General features: G+C 37.5%; 1 protein-coding gene across 1 annotated transcript; it reads right to left on the bottom strand.

Annotated features, from left to right (window-relative positions):
* Positions 1–2,745: 2,745 nt before the first annotated feature.
* Positions 2,746–19,732, bottom strand: GEM (GTP binding protein overexpressed in skeletal muscle). Its single transcript, XM_051970865.1, has 5 exons — positions 19,412–19,732; positions 17,274–17,613; positions 10,513–10,589; positions 8,377–8,581; positions 2,746–4,214 (listed from the first exon to the last, which is right to left on the bottom strand). Exons 2-5 carry the CDS (start codon positions 17,602–17,604, stop codon positions 3,937–3,939), a joined length of 891 nt encoding a protein of 296 aa, XP_051826825.1. The 5' UTR covers positions 17,605–17,613; positions 19,412–19,732; the 3' UTR covers positions 2,746–3,936.
* Between the last annotated feature and the right edge of the window lie 2,412 nt (positions 19,733–22,144).

Raw genomic sequence — 22,144 nt, forward strand, 5'->3', positions numbered from 1 at the left:
AAATAATTAGCAACTTTACAATTTTTATAAATGGCCAAATAGATATAACATAGCCTATCACCAAAATGCATAGGAATCTCATGTAATTTACAGTCAAGTTTCCAATTCTAACATACCCATCAATTTTAAAAAAAGAAGTTATTTTAAAAATCAATACTTGGGGCAGCTAGTTGGTACAGTAGCTAGATTATCAGCCTTGAAGTCAGGAGGACCTGCATTCAAATCTGGCCTCAGACACTTAACACTTCCTAGTTATGACCAAGTCACTTAACCCCAATTGCCTCAGCAAAAAAAATTAATAAATAAAAAATAAAAAAAATCAACATTATATCTTGTGATATTCTAACTGGATGTGCTGTTCAAACTAGCAATTGTTTTTGCAAATCAAGCAAATCAAGGGTTTTTTAAAGTGGTTTTAAAAACAAGGGATAAGAATGCTTGATTAAGATTCACAATATAGCTAATATCTACATAACTTTGGACCAAATTTCATAAAATATATATATATGTCCAACGGAACTGACAAAATTTTAAAGCATAGCTCATAATTTTTACCTATATCTGATTGCTTACCATCTCAAGTGGGGGGAAGGAAGGTTAGAATTAGGAATTCAAAAAATGTTTTTAAATGTTTGAAAATTGTTTGAACATGAGTGTGTGTGTGTGTGTGTGTGTGTGTGTGTGTGTGTGTGTAGGAATGGATGTATATATGTATATAATATGAATTCTAAATTAACTTATTTTCTGGAAGAAGCCCATCCTGCTCCTTTGTCAACTCTGATCAGATTAGTTTCCCAGACTATTCTGTTTATATAGAATGATGAGAGAGCCTCCATTGTCTCAATCCTGAGACTGTCTTGATTAACATATCTTTAGGCAATTCTGGGACCTGGTCTTCCAGGTAGATTCTAGCTGTCTCTTCCTTGGTTCCTCTCTGATGCCTCCCTAGTTCCTCCCACTTATTTCATAAATCCTGCCTCCACTCTCCTGAGACTTTAAAAATTGTGTTTCCCCAAGAGCAATCATTCATTTGTGATTCCGTGTTGCATTTGCTTAAAGCTATTTTAACATAAAGCTATTTTAACAAAAAATAAAACAGCAAAATCATCTGTGGAGTTTGTTCATGACCTTTTCTCATAAATTGTCAAAGAGAATACTAATGTGATTTTATCATATGCACCTTGCACTTTGTACCTTGCCTTTCAATCAGGAATCACTCTCCCAACCTTCATCGGGTGTGTGTGTGTGTGTGTGTGTGTGTGTGAATTTGAGCTTCCCACAAATTGGAACTGGTCCAAACCAAAACTCTCTACTTTGTGGCCAAATTGAAAGGCATTTTACCTCTAGTAAATAAGTCAAGAAAGTCATGAGACTGTCTTCAAGGAATTGAAAGGCTGCTCATGTAAAAGAGGGGTCAGAACTTGGCTTGATGCAATGGAGAAAAATTGAGAAGAGATAATTTTAGACTTCACATACGAAAAAAGAAACATTCTCACACTTAGAGCCATCCAAGAGTGGAATTCATACTACCTGGAGGTCTGGGGTCTCTGGACAAGGGCTGAATGACCATTTGTCAGGTATGATGTAGTAGGAATTTACTTCTGAGTTGGAATTGGACCAGATGGATCTGTAGGTTCCTTCCAACGTTGAAATTCCCTTATTCTGGGAACTCTCATTCATTTAGAACCAGCTTAAGGAAAGTATCAATGGATTATGACCTATAATGTCCTGTGCTGGGCCAAGTAGCTTATGATTATGCAAGGTAAGTTAATTATGCAATTTGCAAGATTGCATTTAGATCTGCTGGGTCACTCTAAGACTGCAAGTTCATAGAATTAAGAGCTGAAAGGAACCCTAAGAGATCACATATGTCCATCCACTCCCTTCATTTTTTAGGTAAGGAAACAGGTCCAGAGAATTAAAGTGACTTGGTCAGGGCTACCCAGGTATATATCAGAGTCAGGATAGAAGCTAAAACCTATGACTACAATCCCATGTTTTGCCCACTATTTCACATTATTTTTCCAATAAGTGGTAAAGATTATTTTCATACACTTCAGCAGGGAATAGTAAAGGGAAGCAAGTATGAAAGTGACTGTTTGGACAGCTCCAAAAATGCTCAGAGAGACAGAGAAATGAGACTAAAAGGGTCATATAGAGCACAGTGTACATTGTGAAAGAAAGATAATGTTAATTTTCATTCCAATAAAGTTTATAACCCTCTCCTATCCTCCCACACCTCTAGGGAAAGAGCATAAAAATAGAGTTAAATGGAATTAACATCAGAAGGAAGAATTTAGCTAAAGTGACACTAGCCCAGGCCCAGGCCTTGGAATAACCAGCTTACAATTTTATAATCCTTTATGACTTCCTCTTTTGCTTTAGCCAAGTCCAAACCTATTGGCTTTCAGAGAGAGCTGCAAGGCCCATCTGTTCAAACAGGAATTTGCCAGATTGGAGAAGAAGCTCAGTCCAGCTATTACTTAGCATTTAGATGACCCTTAATACTTCCTAAGTACTTTACAAATGTATCACCTAAAAATATCTTTGTATTACTATAATTCCCAGTCTCTGGGGTATAGATGATGGGAATGTTCCTTAAGCCCAATTATGTCCATGCTGTTGTTGCTGTTGCCTCTATAATATGAAGTAATAATAGATAAGTGTCTTTCGAATGTTCTGGCTTTCAGAGATCTAGAAACAGCAATCATGACCATCTCATTTAGGGAGGAAAAACATTAAGGATTTTTTTCAAACTTTTTTTATTTCTTTTATTACAAGACATGTACGTAAAAACTGGCATATTCTGAAAAAGATAGAAAACAGTAATAAAAATCAACATTTTCCCATTAAGAAATCTGTTCATAAATACACGCTATCAAATATTAAAATGTTTATTCTTTCTGCAGAATAATAATAATAAATATGGCATAGCTGTGACATACACAAGGGCTGTTGCCAAGTACCAGAAGTACATGGGCACAGAGAAATGTATTATAAAAGCTCAGACCACTACTTATATTCAGACATTTGGCATTTGCGCTCCTGATTGCAATAATCAGACTTTTTTTTTTTTTTTTAAAGATCTGATTTTTTTTTTAATGGCTCTGTGGCAACAAAAGACAATCATTCTAAAGAGTATTTTGACTTGAAGGAGAACTTGGTTAAAGGATTTCTCCCCTAAATCAACAACAATATACACCAAAAAAAGGTAAGCTACATACTCAAGGATATATAATCTTTGACACCATAGGAGGGGTACATATATCATTTACCTAGTCTACATTACGGCAGATTTCTAGCTGCGGGCACTTAACAGAACTGATTTCTGGGTTCAGTTTCCAGTGAGGTCAGTCACTTCTTTTCACAGCTTTACCAAAGAACAATAATATCATAGTAATGAGGTCAGCACTCCAGTTGTAACTCAATAAAGCGTTAATAACCAAGGCACCTCTGAGTTTGACTGGGAGGCCATTCCTCTGGGGGGGAAAGGAAAAATTTCCCCGTCCTGAATAACCCTCAGAAGGCTGCACTATATAGGCTGAGGCCGTATTGGCTTCAAATTCACTGGGCAGAGCACTGAATAAAGTTATGTTAATAAAGAAATATTCTTATCCTACATGTTCCGTTATTTTTTAATTCTGCTGTTATCAAAAAGAGAAAAGAAAAAAAAAAACATAACAGCAAAACTTGTCCTACGGTCAATCTGGTTGGATTCAAATAGTGAAGACAAGCCTTTTCCTGTGAATAAACACCGAAAAGCAACAAAGACCTCTTATTTCCCATGCACTGTGTTGCATGTTGCCAATTCCCAACTGCAATGGGGACATCAAGTCTAACAATGAGTGAGCATCCAATCTAATGTAGATTGACTATTGGTCCCAATGGACTTTAACAATGTCCATAAAGGAGGACATCTTGGGGAGATCAAAGCTTCTAAAGCACGGAGAGGTCGTGGCAAGATTTGGATTTCAGCTTGAAGGCCATGTTCTTGTTATTCTTGGCCACTATCTTGCCCCAGAACCGGCGGGCTTTCTTGGGGATGCTCTCTCTCCTCTTCTGGTAAGCCAGTCTTCTCTCATTCTTCTCCTTGCTATCCCGCCTTAGGCGCACTTGCCGGACAATGCCTTCAAACAGCTCCTTCACGTTGTGCTGAACCGCAGCAGAAGTCTCAATGAACTTGCAATCAAAAACTACTGCACACGCTCTCCCTTCTGTAAAAAAAAAAAAAAAAAAAAAGGAGAAAATTCATGAAGCCAGATCTGTTAATCTTCCAAGAAAGCTTTTATCTTATTCAAAGATAAAAGTGTAAGACTTAAATCTAGGGAAGTCCTGAGGTCAAATCCCGACTCTCAATTATGAACTGTGTGACCCTGAGCAAGTCAACTGACTTATTTCCTTATCTGTAATATTATTATTATTATTATATTAATTATACATATATTTATATTATAATGTTATATATTATTGTTGTTAATAACATTAATATGTTATTTATATTATATATTTGTGTTATATAATTTTATTAATAATATTATTATAAAGGATAATAATAATCCTCACAGGGTTGTTGTGATAACATATATATATATAAGTTATATATATATATAAAACACATATAACAAGATAACATCAATAAAATGGTTGCAAACCTTAAGATACTATATATTTATACTATATATAAACACACACATATATATATGTTACTACATATTATATATATTTCTGAGTTATCATCATCATCTTCTTCTTCTATGATTGGATTCAGACTTCTGAAGGTTATAAATAGATAAGCAAGCTTGGCTTCTTTTTATTCTGAAATTGCCACAAATGTAGATTTTAGTCATTCATAATAGAGCATACCCCTTTCACTATAATGAGGCACATTCTCCCAATGCATAGATTGAAGCAAATAGTCTTGCAGAAAGAGCCTTGGAAATCAGAAGTCATCACTTCAGATTTAGAATTCATAACAAAGAAATTGTGTAACCCTCAGCAAGTCATGATTCTGTTACAATTTAGTTTTTTCTATTCAAAATAGCTACAATAATATTTGGCCTTCTCTACCAAGGAGGGTTGCTTTGAGAATTCAAGATGAATAATATATATTAAAAAAAACTTTGTACTGCTTTGTATTAAATTGGACATTTCCAGTGCCACCCTTCCCCACCAATCAAGATTTTTTTTAGAACTAGAGCACTGTGTAAAACTCTATATGGAGTATTTATGGTAACACTTTAATATGGATTACACAAGTGCTAGTAAGAGATAGGACCATACAGATAAAATCACAAATCTATCCAAGTAATATATGTAAAATATTCTTTTTTTCTTTTTTAATTTTTATTTTTTCCAGATATACATTGAAATATTTTTGGTTCTTTGGTTCTAAAAAATTCTTTTTTAAAATAAATATTTCCTTATGAAGTATGATAAGAAAGAAAAATCAGAATAAAAGGAAAAACCACAAGAGGGAAAAAATTAAAGGAGAAAGAAAAAAGTGAACATAGCACGTGTTGATAGACATTCAATGTCCATAAATGTCTCTTTGGATGTGGATGGCAATTTCTATCCAAATTGGGATTGCCTTGTATCACTGAACCAGTGAGAAGAACCAAGTCTCTCATAGTTAGTTGATCATTGTACAATCTTGCTGTTACTGTGTACAATGTATTCCTGGTTCTGCTTGTTTTGCTCAGCATCAGTTCATGTAAATCTTTCCAGGCCTTTGTACAATCAGTTTGTTCATTATTTTTTATAGAACAATAATATTCCATTACTTTCATACACCATAACTTATTTAGCCATTCCCTAAATGATGGGCACCTATTCATTTTCCAATTAAGTGTCATCACAGAAAGAGCTGCTACAAACATTTTTGCACACGTGAGTCCTTTTTCCTCTTTTATGATTTCTTTGGGATACCGATCCAGTAGTGATACTGCTGGATCAAAGGGTATGCACAGTTTTATAGCCCTTTGGACATAGTTCCAAATTGTTCTCTAGAATGGTTGGGTAAAATATTCTTTTAAAAATATATGAATACTATTTAAATTTGCCATAAGTATCCTGAAAGTGAATTGAATACTTTTTTAGTGTCTAGGAAATGATCTTATAGAATTAAGCAGCAGTCTGCTAGTAGGTCAACCCAATGTATGAAAAATTTACTTTCAAATTCTAAAAACTTTCCAAGTTATTTCCAAGATACACCTTACACACAAGAATAATTCAATTTGCTAGATTTCTTTTTTGTGTCAATATTTCATTTTTGCTACATGAGTTTTTAAAATGTTATAATCTAAATCTCATTTCAAACTACAATCATCTTTCCTAATGAGGTTTATTTCAGCTCCTAAGCTTAAAGAGAAAAATTCCTCTGTGAAATATGCAGGGCCTGCAGTGAACAGCTATCCAATGAGAGCTAACTAATGATGTGTTCCTTGCTGAAGGACTTCCTTGGCAAAGGTCATGGCAAAAGAGCAGCTAGTTAAGAAAGTCAACTTCTTTCAAATATTTCTATATTCTGAAGTAATTATTGTCTGTCACAGCCCACCTTCTGCCCTACTACATCCAACTCCAACCACAATGGTAACAAAGATAAGATCACTTTCTGATCTTCTTTCTAGCCATTATTTGCCAAGTGACTTTACAATTTAAAGAAATTATTTTATTGATTAGGTGTGTTTTCCCAAAAATTAAAAAAAGAAATGACAATTCTTTTTTAGTTTGAGCTTATTTCTTTTATAATTGTGTGACTCTAACTGACCTGTAAATGTAGACCACTGAATACTGGATTTTCTTACAGGGAAGCATAATCATGTTGTCTTCAATTTTCCTTTTCAAACATTAGCCAATAGCTAATTCTATATTAGATTAATAACTCATCTCAGGGATCCTGAAATCATTTATGTATCCTGATATCTATATAACCAAAATAGTTCTTTCTCAATATAAAAAATGCCCAAGTTGGGAAATGAATATAAACTGCTTGCATTTTTGTTTTTCTTCCCGGGTTATTTATACCTTCTGAATTCAATTCTCCTTGTGCAACAAGAGAACTGTTCGGTTCTGCACACATATATTGTATCTAGGATATACTGTAATCTATTCAACATGTAAAGGACTGCTTGCCATCTAGAGGAGGGGGTGGAGGGAGGGAAGGGAAAAATAGGAACAGAAGTGAATGCAAGGGATAATGCTGTAAAAAATTACCCTGGCATGGGTTCTATCAATAAAAAGTTATTTTTTTAAAAATGCCCAAGTTACACTGACTTATTTGGTCTGATTAGTCTAATGTTTTAAATAACGCCCAAGTAATTTAGATAGCCACAGGAACCAGAAACAAAGAAGTTTCTCAGCAAGCAACCACTCTCTGCCCAAACTCTGCTTCTCATAATTTTAATCTAACCTTTTCTTGCATGTAGAAAAGTTACTTTTCAGTTCACTGAAGCTTTAATATATCTACAGGGTGTGACATTGCTACCAGTAAAGATATTCTTTATAGAAATCTCATAGAACTTTTGACAGGAATATTTGGACAACTGGGGTTTGTGATAGTTAAGACAAAATTTGTTAATTACCAGAATAAGGCTTTGAGATTTACCAAGACATCCTAAAAAACTGGGTACCCCTGTTCCAGCTGTTTTTCAAAGGCTACTTTGCAATTAATAGGAAAAGGATCATGGATTCATAGCTAGAAGGGACCTTTGATATCACTGAATCCAACATTTTCATTTAACAGGTGAGGAAACTGAGGCCTATAAATGTTCAATGATTTGCCCAGGGTCACATAATTAATACATATATCAGAGATGATATTTGAATTCAGGTCTTTCTAACTCAAAGCATACTTCCTAATTCAAAAATATACTATTCTCTGGAGAGACAAAGACAGAGACAGGGAGAGAGAGAGAGAGAGAGGAGAGAGAGAGAGAGAGAGAGAGAGAGAGAGAGAGAGAGAGAGAGAGGCAAAGAATGGGAAAGAAAGAAAGAGAAAGCCAAAGAGAGACAGAAAAAGAGAGAAAGATAGACAGAGAAATATGGAGATAGAGGGGGAGGACACAAAAAGAAACAGATACAGAAACAAAGAAAGAGACAGACAGAGACAGAGAAACAGAAACAAAAAGAGAGAAACAGAGAAAGACAGAGACAGAAAGAGAAATAAAAACAGAGGGAGGGGAAGAGAGAGAGAGAGAGAAAGAGAGAGATAAGAGGGAAGAGGAGAGGGAGCAGCATTAACAACATAAATGAATCACTATCTCTATAACTAGAATCTTCCTGAAACTCTACTTCAGATCTTTAGTCATAGACAGTAGAGAAATGAATCATAGAAAAGAAGGTATCAAGAGGCTATATCATTTGCATAACTACACATACCTGACACAGAGACTTCACGGCACCGTACCAGGTCACTTTTGTTTCCAACTAAAATAATGGGAATGTCTTCTGTTTGACGAGCCCGGCGAAGCTGAATTCGAAGTTCAGATGCCTTCTCAAAACTTGCTCTGTCAGTGATGGAGTAGACAATCAAGTAGGCATCTCCCACCTGCATACAATGATCTTGGAGCCATTCGTTTTCCCCCTGGTAGAATGAAAAATACTTTCATGGTTGGCATATGAATGTGATGATATTTCATTGCGTCATAAGGAATGACAAAGAGTGTGTTTCAGAGAAAACTGGGAAATCTTATTTGAACTGATAGGGAGTAAAGTTAATAAAAGCAGGAGAATAATTTATATAATAATAACATCGTAAAACTGAATAAATTTGAGATTTAAGAACTCTGATCAACACAATGACTAACCATGGTGCCAGAGTGCCAATGATAAAGAATGCTTTTGGTAGAGAATGATTAATTAAATATGAAGGATGAGATATATTTTTGAACCCAGCCCATGTAGGAATTTGTTTTGTTTGATGATGCACATTTGTTACAAGGGTATTATTTGTCTTTTTGTTTTCTAGAAGAAGTGAAAATTATAGAAAATAAATGTTTGTTAATAGAAAAAATTTAATTAAAAAAATAAATTATAACAAACAAAAAATTAACAGGAATTAATTAAATGTTTATTCTTTTTTAAATTTTTATTTATTTATTTTGCTGAGACAATTGGGGTTAAATGACTTGTCTAGAGTCACACAGTTAGGAAGTGTTATGTGTCTGAGGCTAATTAAATGTTTGTTCTACGTTAGATTCTATAAGAAAGGAGGGAAGGAAGGAAGGAAGGAAGGAAGGAAGGAAGGAAGGACGGAAGGAAGGAAGGAAAGAAGAAAGGAAGAGAGAGAGAGAGAGAGAAAGAGAGAGAGAGAAAGGGAAGGAGGGAGGGAGGGAGAGCAAGGAAGAGAGGGAGAGAGGGTTAAAAGGGAGAAAAGGAGAGATGAAGGAAAAGGGAAAAAGAGAGGGGGAGGGAGGGAAAGGGGAGGGAGACATGGAGGAAGAAAGGAAGAGAGAGGGAGGGAATGAAGAAGGGAGAAAAGAAGGAAAGAAGAAAAAGAAAGAAAAGAAGGAAAGAGTAAAAAAGAGAAAGAAATAGTATGCTTATGTCTATAATCAGACTATCAGTTCTTTCTCTGGAAATCATGAGTCTTTGGGGAATTGTCTTGACTCATTGCATTGCTGAAAATAATTAAGTTATTCACAATTCTTCACCATACAATACTGCTGTTACTGTATACAATGTTCCCCTGGTTCTGCTCATTTAATTTTGTATTGGTGCATATAAATCTTTTCAGATTTTTCTGAAATCAACCTGCTTGCTATTTCTTATAGCACAATAATAGTCCAGTACAATCATATACTACAATTTATTCATCCATTCCCTAATTGATGGGCATTCCCTTAATTGCCAACTTTTAGCCACCACAAAAAAGAGCTACTGCAAATATCTTTGTACAAATAGGTTCTTTTCTCTTAAAAAAAAATCTCTGAGGCAGCTAGATAGTACAATGGATAGAGCACAAGTCCTAAAATCAGAAGTACCTTAGTTCAAATGTGACCTTAGACTATTAATATTTCCTATCTGTGTGATCCTGGGCAAGTCACCCAGTTGCCTCCTCAAGGGGAAAAAAAAACTCTTTGGATATAAACCTAGTAGTAACATTGATGGATCAAAATATATGCATAGTTTTATAACTGTAGGCAGCATCAACAAACATTGGTAAAAGCTTTCTGTATGAGAGCACTTTACTAGGTGCTAGAGTAGCACAAAGTTAGATAATATATGGTCCCTGTACAAACTGGTCATATTTGTTTGAGAACTGCAAATCTGAGTCCTTCTAGAAAAAGCAAATATGCTGAAGGCTGGAGGTTAGAATGACAATTTTGTACAGTTTTATATGGTTTGAAGTCGTCTACTGCCTCCTGAAAATGATGGTTTTCTTACCAATGACAAAATAAAATTGTTTATTAAGTATAAGGTTAAGCAACTGGAACTTTTTTGTGGTTTAGACCCTTGCTTATGAAAAGCCTCTTTCTTTAGGACTGGAGACAAGTATTCATTGGAGCCACATACCTTATTTTCCCACATGTCCAATAAGATGATGGTTGCACTTTCCCCATCAACAATCAGGGTTCGTTCATAGGTATCTTCTAGAAGAGAAAACAAAAATGATATTGAAGATAAAAACCCAAAAGTGGATGCTCTTGGATAGGAGGGCTGTGGCTAAGAATCATGGAATAATAGACTGAGAGATGGAAGGAAACTTAAAATCCATTTACTCCAAACTCTGACTTCAATAGATAATGAAACTTTAATGTGACAAGAAGACCTGAGTTCAAATCCTACCTTACTTGTGCAAGTCAGTTAATCTCTGATTCCCTCATTTTCCTCATTTGTAAAATAGAAACGACAAAGACATCTACTTCACTGGTTTTTTAAAGATCAAATAAGATAACATATTTAAAGTATTTACTTTGCAAACCTTAAATCACTCTATAAATGCTAGCTATTATTTGGAGTCCCATTCAAGTAAATACCCACAGTCACCTGTTACTTAATCCTGCCCCATCTCTTATTTAAAACGAAAAGCCAAGAGAGAGTTAGAAGTTTGACCAAGGTCACTCAAGGAACAATTGGCAGAGGAAGTAAGTCCAAGGCTTTTCCCCTGTTTGCTATTGTTCAGTCATTTTTTCAGTCATTTCCAATTCTTCATGAGCCCATTTGGGGTTTTTTTTGGCAAAGATACTGGAATAGTTTGCCATTTCCTTCTCCAGCTCATTTTACAGATGATGAAACTGAGGCAAACAGGTTAAGTGACTTGTCCAAAGTCACACAGCTAGTAAGTGTCTGAGACCAGAATTTAATTCAGAAAGATCGATCTTCCTGACTTCAGGCCCTAAACACTAAATACTATATCACTACCATACTGTTACCCTGATAGGATAACACATTTTAGTAATTCCAGGTAGGGATCCTACTAAAATTGTTTATCCAGTACACATGAATGACTCTTTAAGTCATGGCATAGCACATGGACCACTTTCACTCACAAGCCAAGTACAGCTTGAACAAATGCAGATATTTTATGGAGCTTGAACATTATCTCCAGGAAAGCACTTTCTAAACTTCCCTGGCTCAGAGTCAATGACCGTTGTGCACAAGGAATTATTAGACATTCCTGTATCTACAAAAGAGTGCAACTAACTTCCTTTAGCCACATTCAAAAACTTTTATCCTCACTTTATAGTCAATCAATTATGATTTGCAATCATTCCTTATTTCTATGAGGGCCATATTTCTTTGTGATTCTGGGATATATACCATCCCTAGTTTTCTTCTTCTGAAAAGGGAAAATGAGAGAAAGAGCTCGAGTCCCTTATAGTGTTAGCTCCAGTTTTTTTTTTAATCCCATTTTTGAAAAACATAATTAATTCTCCAGGAATACACAGAGCTTATTTTACCATTGAAGTACAGAAGAAGTAACAGCTCCAGCTCTGTTTAGTAATGGAAACTTTCCTTCCCCTCCCTTGCTCTGAAATTGTTTGTGGGTGAAGGGTGAGTACAATGTGCAAACATAGTTAGAATCTAGGAGAACAGTTGGGCAGAGAGCAGAAAGGAAGAATTAAGCAAAAGAACAAGGAAAAAGACAAGATTTTACAGGAAGTTCTTCCATCCATCGTCACTCATCTAGGCCCACTTAAAATGTCTTTCCCTTTATTCTGATATTTCTTGTCTCTGGGTCTGATACTTGGTCATTAAGATCTTCTTTCTTATTAAATCAAGTAATTAATGTGGCTATTCTAGGAACCTTGTTATGAACAAATTCTATCTTATCAGGGAAAGGAAATGAACCAGGTGCTCTCTCTTTGTTTCACACACAACCCATATATATGTAGATCCAATATATACACACACATATATACATATATGCATTATGAATATAAAGATATATATATATATATATATATATATCTTCCTCTCTCCCTCCCTCCTTCTTCTGTATGTGTATGTGAATGTGTGTATATATATACATATTAATCATGGTAGTAGCAAGAGAGCTAGTCTCAAAGACAGAAAGACCTGGGTTCGAGTCTCATATCTGACACATAGTGACTTTGTGACTATAAACAAGTCACTTTAATTCTTAATGCTCTAGGCCAGATATTCTCAAAGTATAGTTTGGGAATCCATGGAGGTACCTAAGATCCTTTCAGGGGTGGGGGTGGTGTGCAATCATTTCATGTTCAATTCTTCATGACCCCATTTGGAGATTTCTTGGCAAAGAAACTGGAGTGGTTTGTCATTGCCTTTTCTAGCTCATTTTACAGATGAGGAAACTGAGGCAAAAAGGATTTAAGTGACTTGCCCAGGATCACACAACTAGTGTCAGGGAGTACATAAGCTCAAAACTACTTTTATAAAGGGAGTTCCTTAAGTCAATGAAATCATAAATCCAGGCTCAAATCCACCCCTATCTAGTAAGGGTACATAGTAAGCACATAAGAATATCTCTCTGCCTATTTATAATCCCTTCATCTTGAAGTTACACACAAACAGGAGACAAGAAAGAAGCAGCATATGGATGGGGAAGGCTGTCTGTTGATTGTGGCCACCATGTGTGTTTATACTCAGCATCCCCACTTCCATATGTGTTTATATCTTTTCCCATCCTGAGTATGATCCCTGTTCATGCATTGGATTAAAAATTCTTTATTCATGTCATGTGTATCATTGCCCGAATATTCAGGAGGAATAAGATTTCAGTAGGATGTAGTCACTTTTATTTTAAGTACTTGTGGGTAGAAACTCTTGGATTCAACAGCAAACTTAAAAAAAAAAGATTATTCTGAATCTACAGAACTTCAAGGTTTTAATTTAAGGAGACAGCATCAGATATTAGGGTTATTAGGATTAATCACTCTCCTTGTCAAGAGTCAAAGTAGCCAGTTTCCTAGGAGAAGTTTTTTATTTTTTCTTTTAGGCCTCTCCCTATATTCAGAAGTTGTTCTTTGCACACACCTTCAACATGGGCTTCCCTGGAAATGAGAATCAGTGGGGAAATCAGGAAGCCTGGGGTCCAAGGCACAAGGTGACCTGCGTGCTGACTGAAACAGATATCAGGAATTGGGGAGGCAGAGGGGGGAAGAGGCAAAGCCAAAGATTTTGGGGGGAGGAAAGGGTCCAGGAATTTATCTCCAAGGGACCAAGAATTCAAATGTATTTAATAACACCACACAAAAAGATAAAATTTCATAATTCTCACAGTCAAATCTCTGCCTCCAGATAATTGTTAGTTTGAAGTAACAAGTCAGTGAGATATATAGCTAAAACCAATTGTACTTTGCATGGGCTAGATGAGGAGATCTGAAGTTATACATGGACTCCACAACATCCTTAGGTACTCCAAGAATGTTGTAGTGCCATAGAAAAAGCACTGAAACTTGCAATCAAGAGAGACTTGGCTTCAAATTCATATTAGCTATGTGACCTTGGATAAGCCATTTCAAATCCCTGAGGCACATTTTCCTTATTTGGAAAATGGGTCCAATACTATTTGTGCTACCTTAGTATTTTAGAAAAGAAAGTGCCACAAAAATGCAAGCTTTTAATATATGCAAGTTACTTATTGATGATCTTTATAATTAGGTTCTGAGAACTCTTAATTACCCAGGGGTTGACTCCTCTCTTTACTTATGTTTTTTTCTTTCTAATGGGAAAGAAAAGAGGGAGGCAAGGAGAAAGAAAATTCACTTTCTTTTTCTAGGGGAGGGCTAGAGTAAGTAGTTACAGAGAAAGATTTAAACTAATCTTTTTGTTATTTTTTTTAATTATCTGGGTGAAGCAGATTTTTAGTCATCCATGATATCTTTTTTCATATTTATATGTTTTCTCTCCACAAAAAGGAATTATTCTACTATTATACTAATAGCCAATTATTAATTGGGGATCCAAACTTTTCTTCTTTATTTTTCTTTCAAAATTCAGCCCCTATTAAAAAAAAATTTTTCAGTTTCTGAAGGACACGACTGATTGATGGGATTGTCCTAGCCCTCAAAGAAACTTGCTCTAGGAGACCTTCTGTTTAGAATATAAACAGAATCCAGTCTAGGCGAAAGGAGAAAGGAGCACAATTCTTGTATCCCTCTTTTACAGTTTAGGGTGACCTAGCTCATGAAGTAGAAAACAAATCAGAGAAGTCTGCATGGAAATGAATTCCCTGACCAGATTGTTGGAGACAGCTGAGACTTAAAATCAAGACATATCCTCAAAGGAAAAGTCTTTTAACCATCTCCTCATTAAATATCCACCAATTAGTATTGCTTTTCACTTATCAGGGGCATTCCCTTTAAAAAAAAAAAGTAAGACTTTTGGCCTATCCAAGTTTTTGTTTTTACCTACCAAGAGAAATCACTGATCATCAATTTATTGATTATTAACTAACTTAATAAATTATTAATTATCCAGAAACTCTTGGGGGTTTTCTATTCATCACATCTAACAAAATCTAACCTTCTAGACAGCAGGAACTCTTTCATTTTCTATATTTGTATCCCCAGGACTGAATAAAATGCTCAGCAAGTAGTAGATGCCTTATAAATGCTAATTGATTGATGAAATGTATGAATGAATGTCTAAAACTGAATTCATTATATCTCCTTGCACTCCCCCCACCTTCTGAACTATTTTATTTCTAAGGCTTCTATCCTTGAAGATAAAATCAAGATAAATTATATCATGTAATCCAACAGGTTTTCAGTATATCTCATATTCTTCAAAGAAGTAACCCTCACATAGTATTTAATCTATCTTTCCTAATCCATGAGTGAAGTGTCTTTTTAACAGTCTGACTCACAATACCACACACTGGTGAAATTAATCATAATGTCTTGGAATTGGAAGGGACTCTACAAGTCAACCTTTCCTAATTCCAATGAGCAGACTATTTTTTGCCTATCTGAGTTGATTTTCTGAGAAATATTTAGGTCTGAAAGTACTCGAAAGAGTGCAAAGCAACCAGCCAAGAAGCATTTATTAAGTTCCTACAGAATGCCAGATACTGTGATATATAAGCACTAGATGAAGTAGACTATTATCATGTGGACATGTGGTACTAAAGTAGTAATGTGGCATGGAATTTAGAGATCAGACTCCAAGGAGGGAGGAAACAAACATTTATTGGTCACCTATTATATGCCAGACATTATACTAAGCACTTTAGAAATATCTCACTCCTCACAACAATCTTTCAAGATAGATGTCATTATGCACCCCATTTTATAGTTGAGGAAACTGAGGCAGACAGATTAAGTGACTTGCTCAGAGACACAAAACTAAGACGTGTCTGAAGTTGGATTTGAATTCAAATTTTTCTGACTCTAGACCCAGGGTTCTATCCATTGTACCCCCTAAAATGTCAATTACTATTATTTTTAAAGTGCCATTGTCATTAATTATCACTCAGAGCAAGATGGTATGATTAGCAAATAAAGAGGGATACATGTACAAATGCTTTAAACACTTAAAAAGTACTGTATATTTGTGTAGTACTATTGATCCACCACTATTTGCAGAAGGTTCTCAGGGATGTTATCACTTCTCACCTCCTGGTTATTTTCATGAACTTCATGATCTCTAGAAACTCATCCTTTTGCAAGACCCCATCAGACAATTTCCCTCCCCAATTATAGGATTTCATCATCCTCTCACCACCATTACCACAACACCTCCTCTACCCAGCTTTTCAGTCTTATTATCATCCATTAGACTTCAAGCATCTTGAAGGCAGATATCATAGTAGGCACCTAACATATGTTTATTATTTTTATTTTCCATTTCAAAGCCAATAAAGCATCTCACTACTACAATTCTTTCCTTTTTTTTTCCCTGAGGCAATTGGGGTTAAGCGACTTGCCCAGGGTGACACAACTAGGAAGTGTTAAGTGTCGGAGATCAAATTTGAACTCAGGTCTTCCTGACTTCAGGGCTAGTGCTCTATCCACTGCACCACCTAGCTGCCCCTCACCACTACAATTCTTAAGGTTGCTCATTGTCTTCCTCTTGCCATAGTTCTATATCTCGTTGGTTGTACTTGGGGATATGCATACAATCAGAGTGGATTGAGGAGTTCATTTTGGTAGAAACTAAGTAGTGCCAGAGCAAAAATAAAGCTGGTAATATACTTTCCAGTGCTCCACACTGAATAATTTTTGAGAACCTTTGGATTCTGGATGATCCCACTACTTAGTTTCTACCAAAATGAACTCCTCAATCCACTCTGATTGTATTAAAACAGGCATAACAGTGAGAACAATGCTGCACCCTTCCTTCTACTTGGACTCCTAGAAAGAAAGATGCTTTCCCTCTGAGGCATGCACAGGGACTTTTCCAACATAAAAATTGAAATCATCCCTTTAATACCTAAGGCAATGAGTGACCAAAGAACTTGGCCCAGGGTCACAGTTATGAAAAGTGGAAATAGGATTCCATGCCCTTGGTTTATGGCATGGAACCAAACCTCACTATAGGTATATATACTTATGTATCTCACTTGGGCATATACCTCACTTCTCTTTTTTGCTTAGCCTTGGGATCTAAGCATTCCTCTCTCTGGCCAAGATTCAGAAGAGTTTGATCTTTGTCAATGATTATTTTATTCTTCCTGGTCCATCACACAGGGCTTGAATAAAAGACTTGTGGCTTTCACAAACCCATTAGTGTCAAGAATGTATTATTTCAGTTCTAAACCTTACCGATAAATAGCTCTACCATTTTATTGTGATTTTAGTGCAAATATGGCCTGCTGACTAGAGACAGTTCAACATTTAGCTACCTACCTCCCAGCACCTCACAGTCACTGTCCATGCTGTCAGGCACACCTGCAAAGATGTTGGCCAGAGTAGACTTGCCCACACCATGTTCCCCAATTAGCACCACTCGGTGATATGTATTTCCAGACTCAGAGGAGATAACAGAATCTGTGGAGTCAGATGACCAGCTTCTCCGGTAATAGTCTTCTGGATTCATAGAGTATCGGTTGCGATTGTTGTATGGATGGGGGTCTTTCTGGACCATCAGGTGCCTCCCATCTGCAGGGATGCTCCACCGTTGTTGTTGTGCCTGTAGGGCTGTACTGCTGCGGCGCATAGTGACATTGTTCAGAGTCATTGTTGGTTCCTAGGGAGCAAGCAAAAACAAGGCACCAGGATTATATTTAGGAGGGTTTGTTTTTTTTCATAAAATGAAATACATATCCCCAAGACACAAGGTATCAATGAAACAACCCTCAGCTCTTAGTGGTCCAAGTGCAAATTGCTCAGTCACACTCCCAGGAATAGAATTTCTAATCTACTTCAAGCAGTGAAACAGCTCTGGGTTCTGTTTCTAAAAGAAGAGAAAGAATACCATCACATAGGGATCACAGACAGATGAGAAATCCCCAGATAGGTCATAAATTTAAAAGCAGATAGTACTTGAGAGACAGTACTCATATATACTCTAAGCCACTAGTTTTATAGTTTTATAGATGAAGAAAATAAGAGCTAGAGAGCCCAAGTAATTCTCAAATTATTCCAATTCTCAATATCTCAAATTTTCAAATCCTCTGGCATCAAATTGCAAAGCTGCTTCTAGCTCTTGAGTGCTGATACTGAGAGTTGAACCTAAAGATGTCAAAGTCACAAACACACTTTAAAAAAAATCCATCTCCATTTAAATTCACAAATGAGTGGTTCTGAGGAGCAGCGGACCAGAGACCAGGTTATCTTTCCAACTCACTCTGCACTTAATTACACTGCTATCCATCACCCTGCTTTGCTTTGGTTGGAAACCAGTGGCAATGACATCATTGTCCCTCCACTGGAGCAGTATATACATTGGAACTACCATGTTTAGTCACATTGCCTTGATGCTCTCCAGCTGCTGTAACTACTATTGAAAATTTTTTCTCCTTAAAGTTTATGCCTCAGCCTTGCCATCTGCTCGCTGATATGCCTTTAAACACACACACGCACACACACACACACACACCCCACTCTGATGCTCCCTATCCTGGCATTAAACTTGCCCTCGGCTACTTCCAATCCTATCAGACTTGCATTGGGAATGCCTGTGCACATCTCTTTTCACTGAGTCCTGTTGCATTTTTTCATTCCTTTAACTGAGCTTTTTAATATTCTGGAAGTCTCAATTTTTTTAAAAGATGGACTATTGGACATCAGAAAAACATGATGAAGCAATGGAATTCAGGTTGGGCTTGAATGGCTTTCAAATCTCCCCTTTTCTTACCCGTTATTGTGACCTTGGGGCAAATCATATTTCTGATCTGAGTTTTATCATCTGTGACATGAAGGCGCTGGACTATATGACTACCAAAATCCCTTCTCAGCTCTAAAAATCTGTAGCATAATCAACACTCTCTAACAGGTCCAGCTTCTACCACATTATGATTCCTTCTTTCCTGGAGTTTTATGAACTCAATTGGTACCCGAAGTGGAGCATTAATATTTTTTCTTGGCAAAAAAAATTCTCGGGAGCAAGAAACATATTGAAAGAAATCACTATCCGTCCCCAAATAAGATGATCAATGCACATAAGAAAAGTAATTCGAAGTGACAGGGATTGGGGTGGGGGGAATACAAGACATCATCACTGTCCCCGTCCGTCTGGCTATCTGCCTTGAGAAATGGTATCATTCTTCATCCTTCCAAAAAGAGAATTGCCGTTATTCTCACCTTGAGGTCCTTTCTTTTTTCTGGACATTTAGAGCCTAGATCACAGCCTCTAAGATCACTTTTACTACTTAGAAAGAAGTTCTGACTGACTGAGGGCGCCGCATTTACGGCTCCCGGCACCGCGCGTCCCATCCCTCCTGGTCCCTTCGCTGCAGAGGGCTCTGCCCTCCGATAAAACCCCACGTCCTCGCCTCGCCTCCCGAGCGCTCACACAGACACACACACACGTTCGCCTCCACTACCTGACTTTGCACAGTCCTTTCCCAGCAGGGCAGCGGCGGGATCCCGGGGAACCTCCTGTTCACGTTGGAGCGAGCGAGGAGCGAGCGAGCGCAGTCTGGCGGACCGCTCTGCTGGAGTAAACTCCTTCCCACCGGCTGCCTCTCTCCAGCCGTTGCTCGGCTCCCCCAGGTTTATATTAAGCACATCTGATCAGACAGGGCTTTTCCGTGACGTCACTGCCCTGGCCACAGAGCGGGCGGCCCCCCGCTGGGAGGAAACGGGTATGCAGAAGAGCCCAAAGTTGCAGACGCTCCCAGCTAACACAAAATCGGTTACTTGCAGTCATATGATTTTTCTTTCCCCCTCCTTTCCCAAACCTCCACCCGCTTTTCCAGAGTGCCAGGGAAGCAGATCCTGTGACTTTTTTTTTTTTTTTTTTTTTAACAAGGTGAAAACAAGAAAATGGAAAAATACTCCAAGTGTCACTTAATCGTCTTTCCCGGCAATGTACTCGAGAGCTGTCCAGATGAAGGATACGCAAAGGTTCGGGGTTGGTTTGCAAAGGAGAGCTGGGGATCCATTCATTCTGCTTTGTCACGACAGCATCGATCAGCCCTGGGCGCTGGAACATCCAGCCTCCGAATCATGAATCTGCAGCCACCTGGAAAAGGGGAGAAGAGGAGAAGGGAGAAGGGAAGCATTTATTTCAGCAGCATCTTCTGGAACAAACAGCCTCGTGCCTCGTTTTACCCCTTCTTAGGCCCGAGACAAAAAGTGGTCGCAGCCGGCCAGCTACTTCTGCAGAGAATGAGAAAAGGAGGGAGAAGGGGAGTCACGGAGATTCAAAGGGTCATTTTAGGGAAGGAAACAATGAGGTATCCAAACAGATGATGGTAAATTCCCCTGACCCTCCCTACTTGCCTCTGCCCACCTCACCAGATGCCAAATCCCCACAATCAGTTACAAGGCATTAGGGTGTCAGGGGATTTCATCAAAACCTCAATCATCATCAACATCTCTGCAATAATCCCCAGGCAAATCAGAGCTTCGGGCAAGGGGCCAAGGCCGGAGAGCCACTAACCAGGGCACGAGCGGTGTCTCCTTCAACCCCAGGCACCTAAGGGATTTCTTTGAATAGTACGCATGTGGTGTCAGTCCTAATCTATCAACAAACGCACCTAAATCGTTTCTTCTTAGAGGGCATCTCAATTTCCCCAGATGCTGTGTTGGGAGATGACTCAGGGCCTTTTCAATGTGTCAGTCTTTTCCTCTAGCCAGCTTTGCTTCTTGTTTGGCCAATGAGTTGTAGCAAGAGCCAAAAGGCACTGCAGCTATCTCAATGGCCAAGTTCAAATGTTCCTCCAGCTTAAAGGAAACTACAGTCTTGTCTTTTTTTTTTTTAATCTGCAGGTGGTTTATATGCACCGAGGTATTATCCTGAATGACTAGCTGTGGGCAAGAGAAGAATCACTGAAATCACCATTCAAATACTTCCGTTCTTCTATCCAACCAGCCATACACATATAACCATAGACTCTACTTCCAACAATACCAAAAATCACAAAAATCACAGAATATAGAAATTTGGAAGGGACTTCAAGGAGGCATCTAATGGAACCCTGCCTGAGCAGAAATTTGCTGAACAACTTCCCTGGCAAGTGATGGAGCAGCTTCCACTGAGGGGGCCACTATTAATTCCTCCTTCAAAGGCAGATAATTTCACTTTCTGGAGAGCTCTGATTGGTGGGAGTCTACCTCAAGCATAAACTTGCTTTTCTTCAGGTTTCACCCACTGCTACTAGTTATGCCTCTGGGGCTGAGCAAAACAAATTTAATCCTTTCTCCACATGCTATTCCTTCAAATACTTTTAAGATAGCTCTCGCCACAAAGACTTCTCCAGGTCAATCAACAAGCATTTATTAAGTGTCTGCTCCTATGCTAGGAGCTGAGTAAAAAAATGAAAAAGTAAAAAAGTAAAAGTAAAAAGTAAAAAGATGAAATCATCTGTAAGTCTCAAGGATCTTAGGAAACATTTTCTGGTTACTTCAACAAGTTTTTTTTTTTATGTCATGGTCTCCATGTCACTTCCCTTCATTTCCTGGTTGCCAGTTTCTGGATATGCTTCTGGACTATCAGTGTCTTTCCTAAAATGTGGCATGCCATAACTGGACACAATATTCCAGATGGTGTCTGATCAAGGCAGAGTACAATAACAGAACTATCCCATCCTTCATTCTGAACACTATGCTTTTATTAAGGCAGTCAAAAAACACATTTAGTTTTTTGGCTGCCATGTCACACTCGACTCATATTATGTTTGCAGCCACTAAATGATAATCAATGATACCAGATAACAGCTCTGCAGCTACCAATCCTAATCCATGAACATAGAAAATATTCTCCTAAATATCTTTCCTCTCACTTAAGCTTCCCATAGAATTATTCTGATGAGGATGTTCCAGAGGTCTATATCCCAAAGAGATCAAGTAAAGGTAAAGGATTCTATATATCCAAAAATATTTATAATGATTTTTTGGGGTGACAAAGAATTGGAAATGGAAGGTACAACTATCAACTGAGGAATGACTGAACAAATTGAGATCCTTCTTATTATAAGTTAGATCCTTTTATCATCCAATATCTCCCGAAGTCTATACAAGTTCATGCTTGTTGCTTCTGATAGGATCTATCCATTTCATTCTCTGCTGCTCCCTTATCATTTTTGCCTTCAATCTTTCCTAACATCAGGGTC

This window comes from Antechinus flavipes, chromosome 1 (assembly GCF_016432865.1).
Source record: "Antechinus flavipes isolate AdamAnt ecotype Samford, QLD, Australia chromosome 1, AdamAnt_v2, whole genome shotgun sequence".
NCBI lineage: Eukaryota > Metazoa > Chordata > Mammalia > Dasyuromorphia > Dasyuridae > Antechinus > Antechinus flavipes.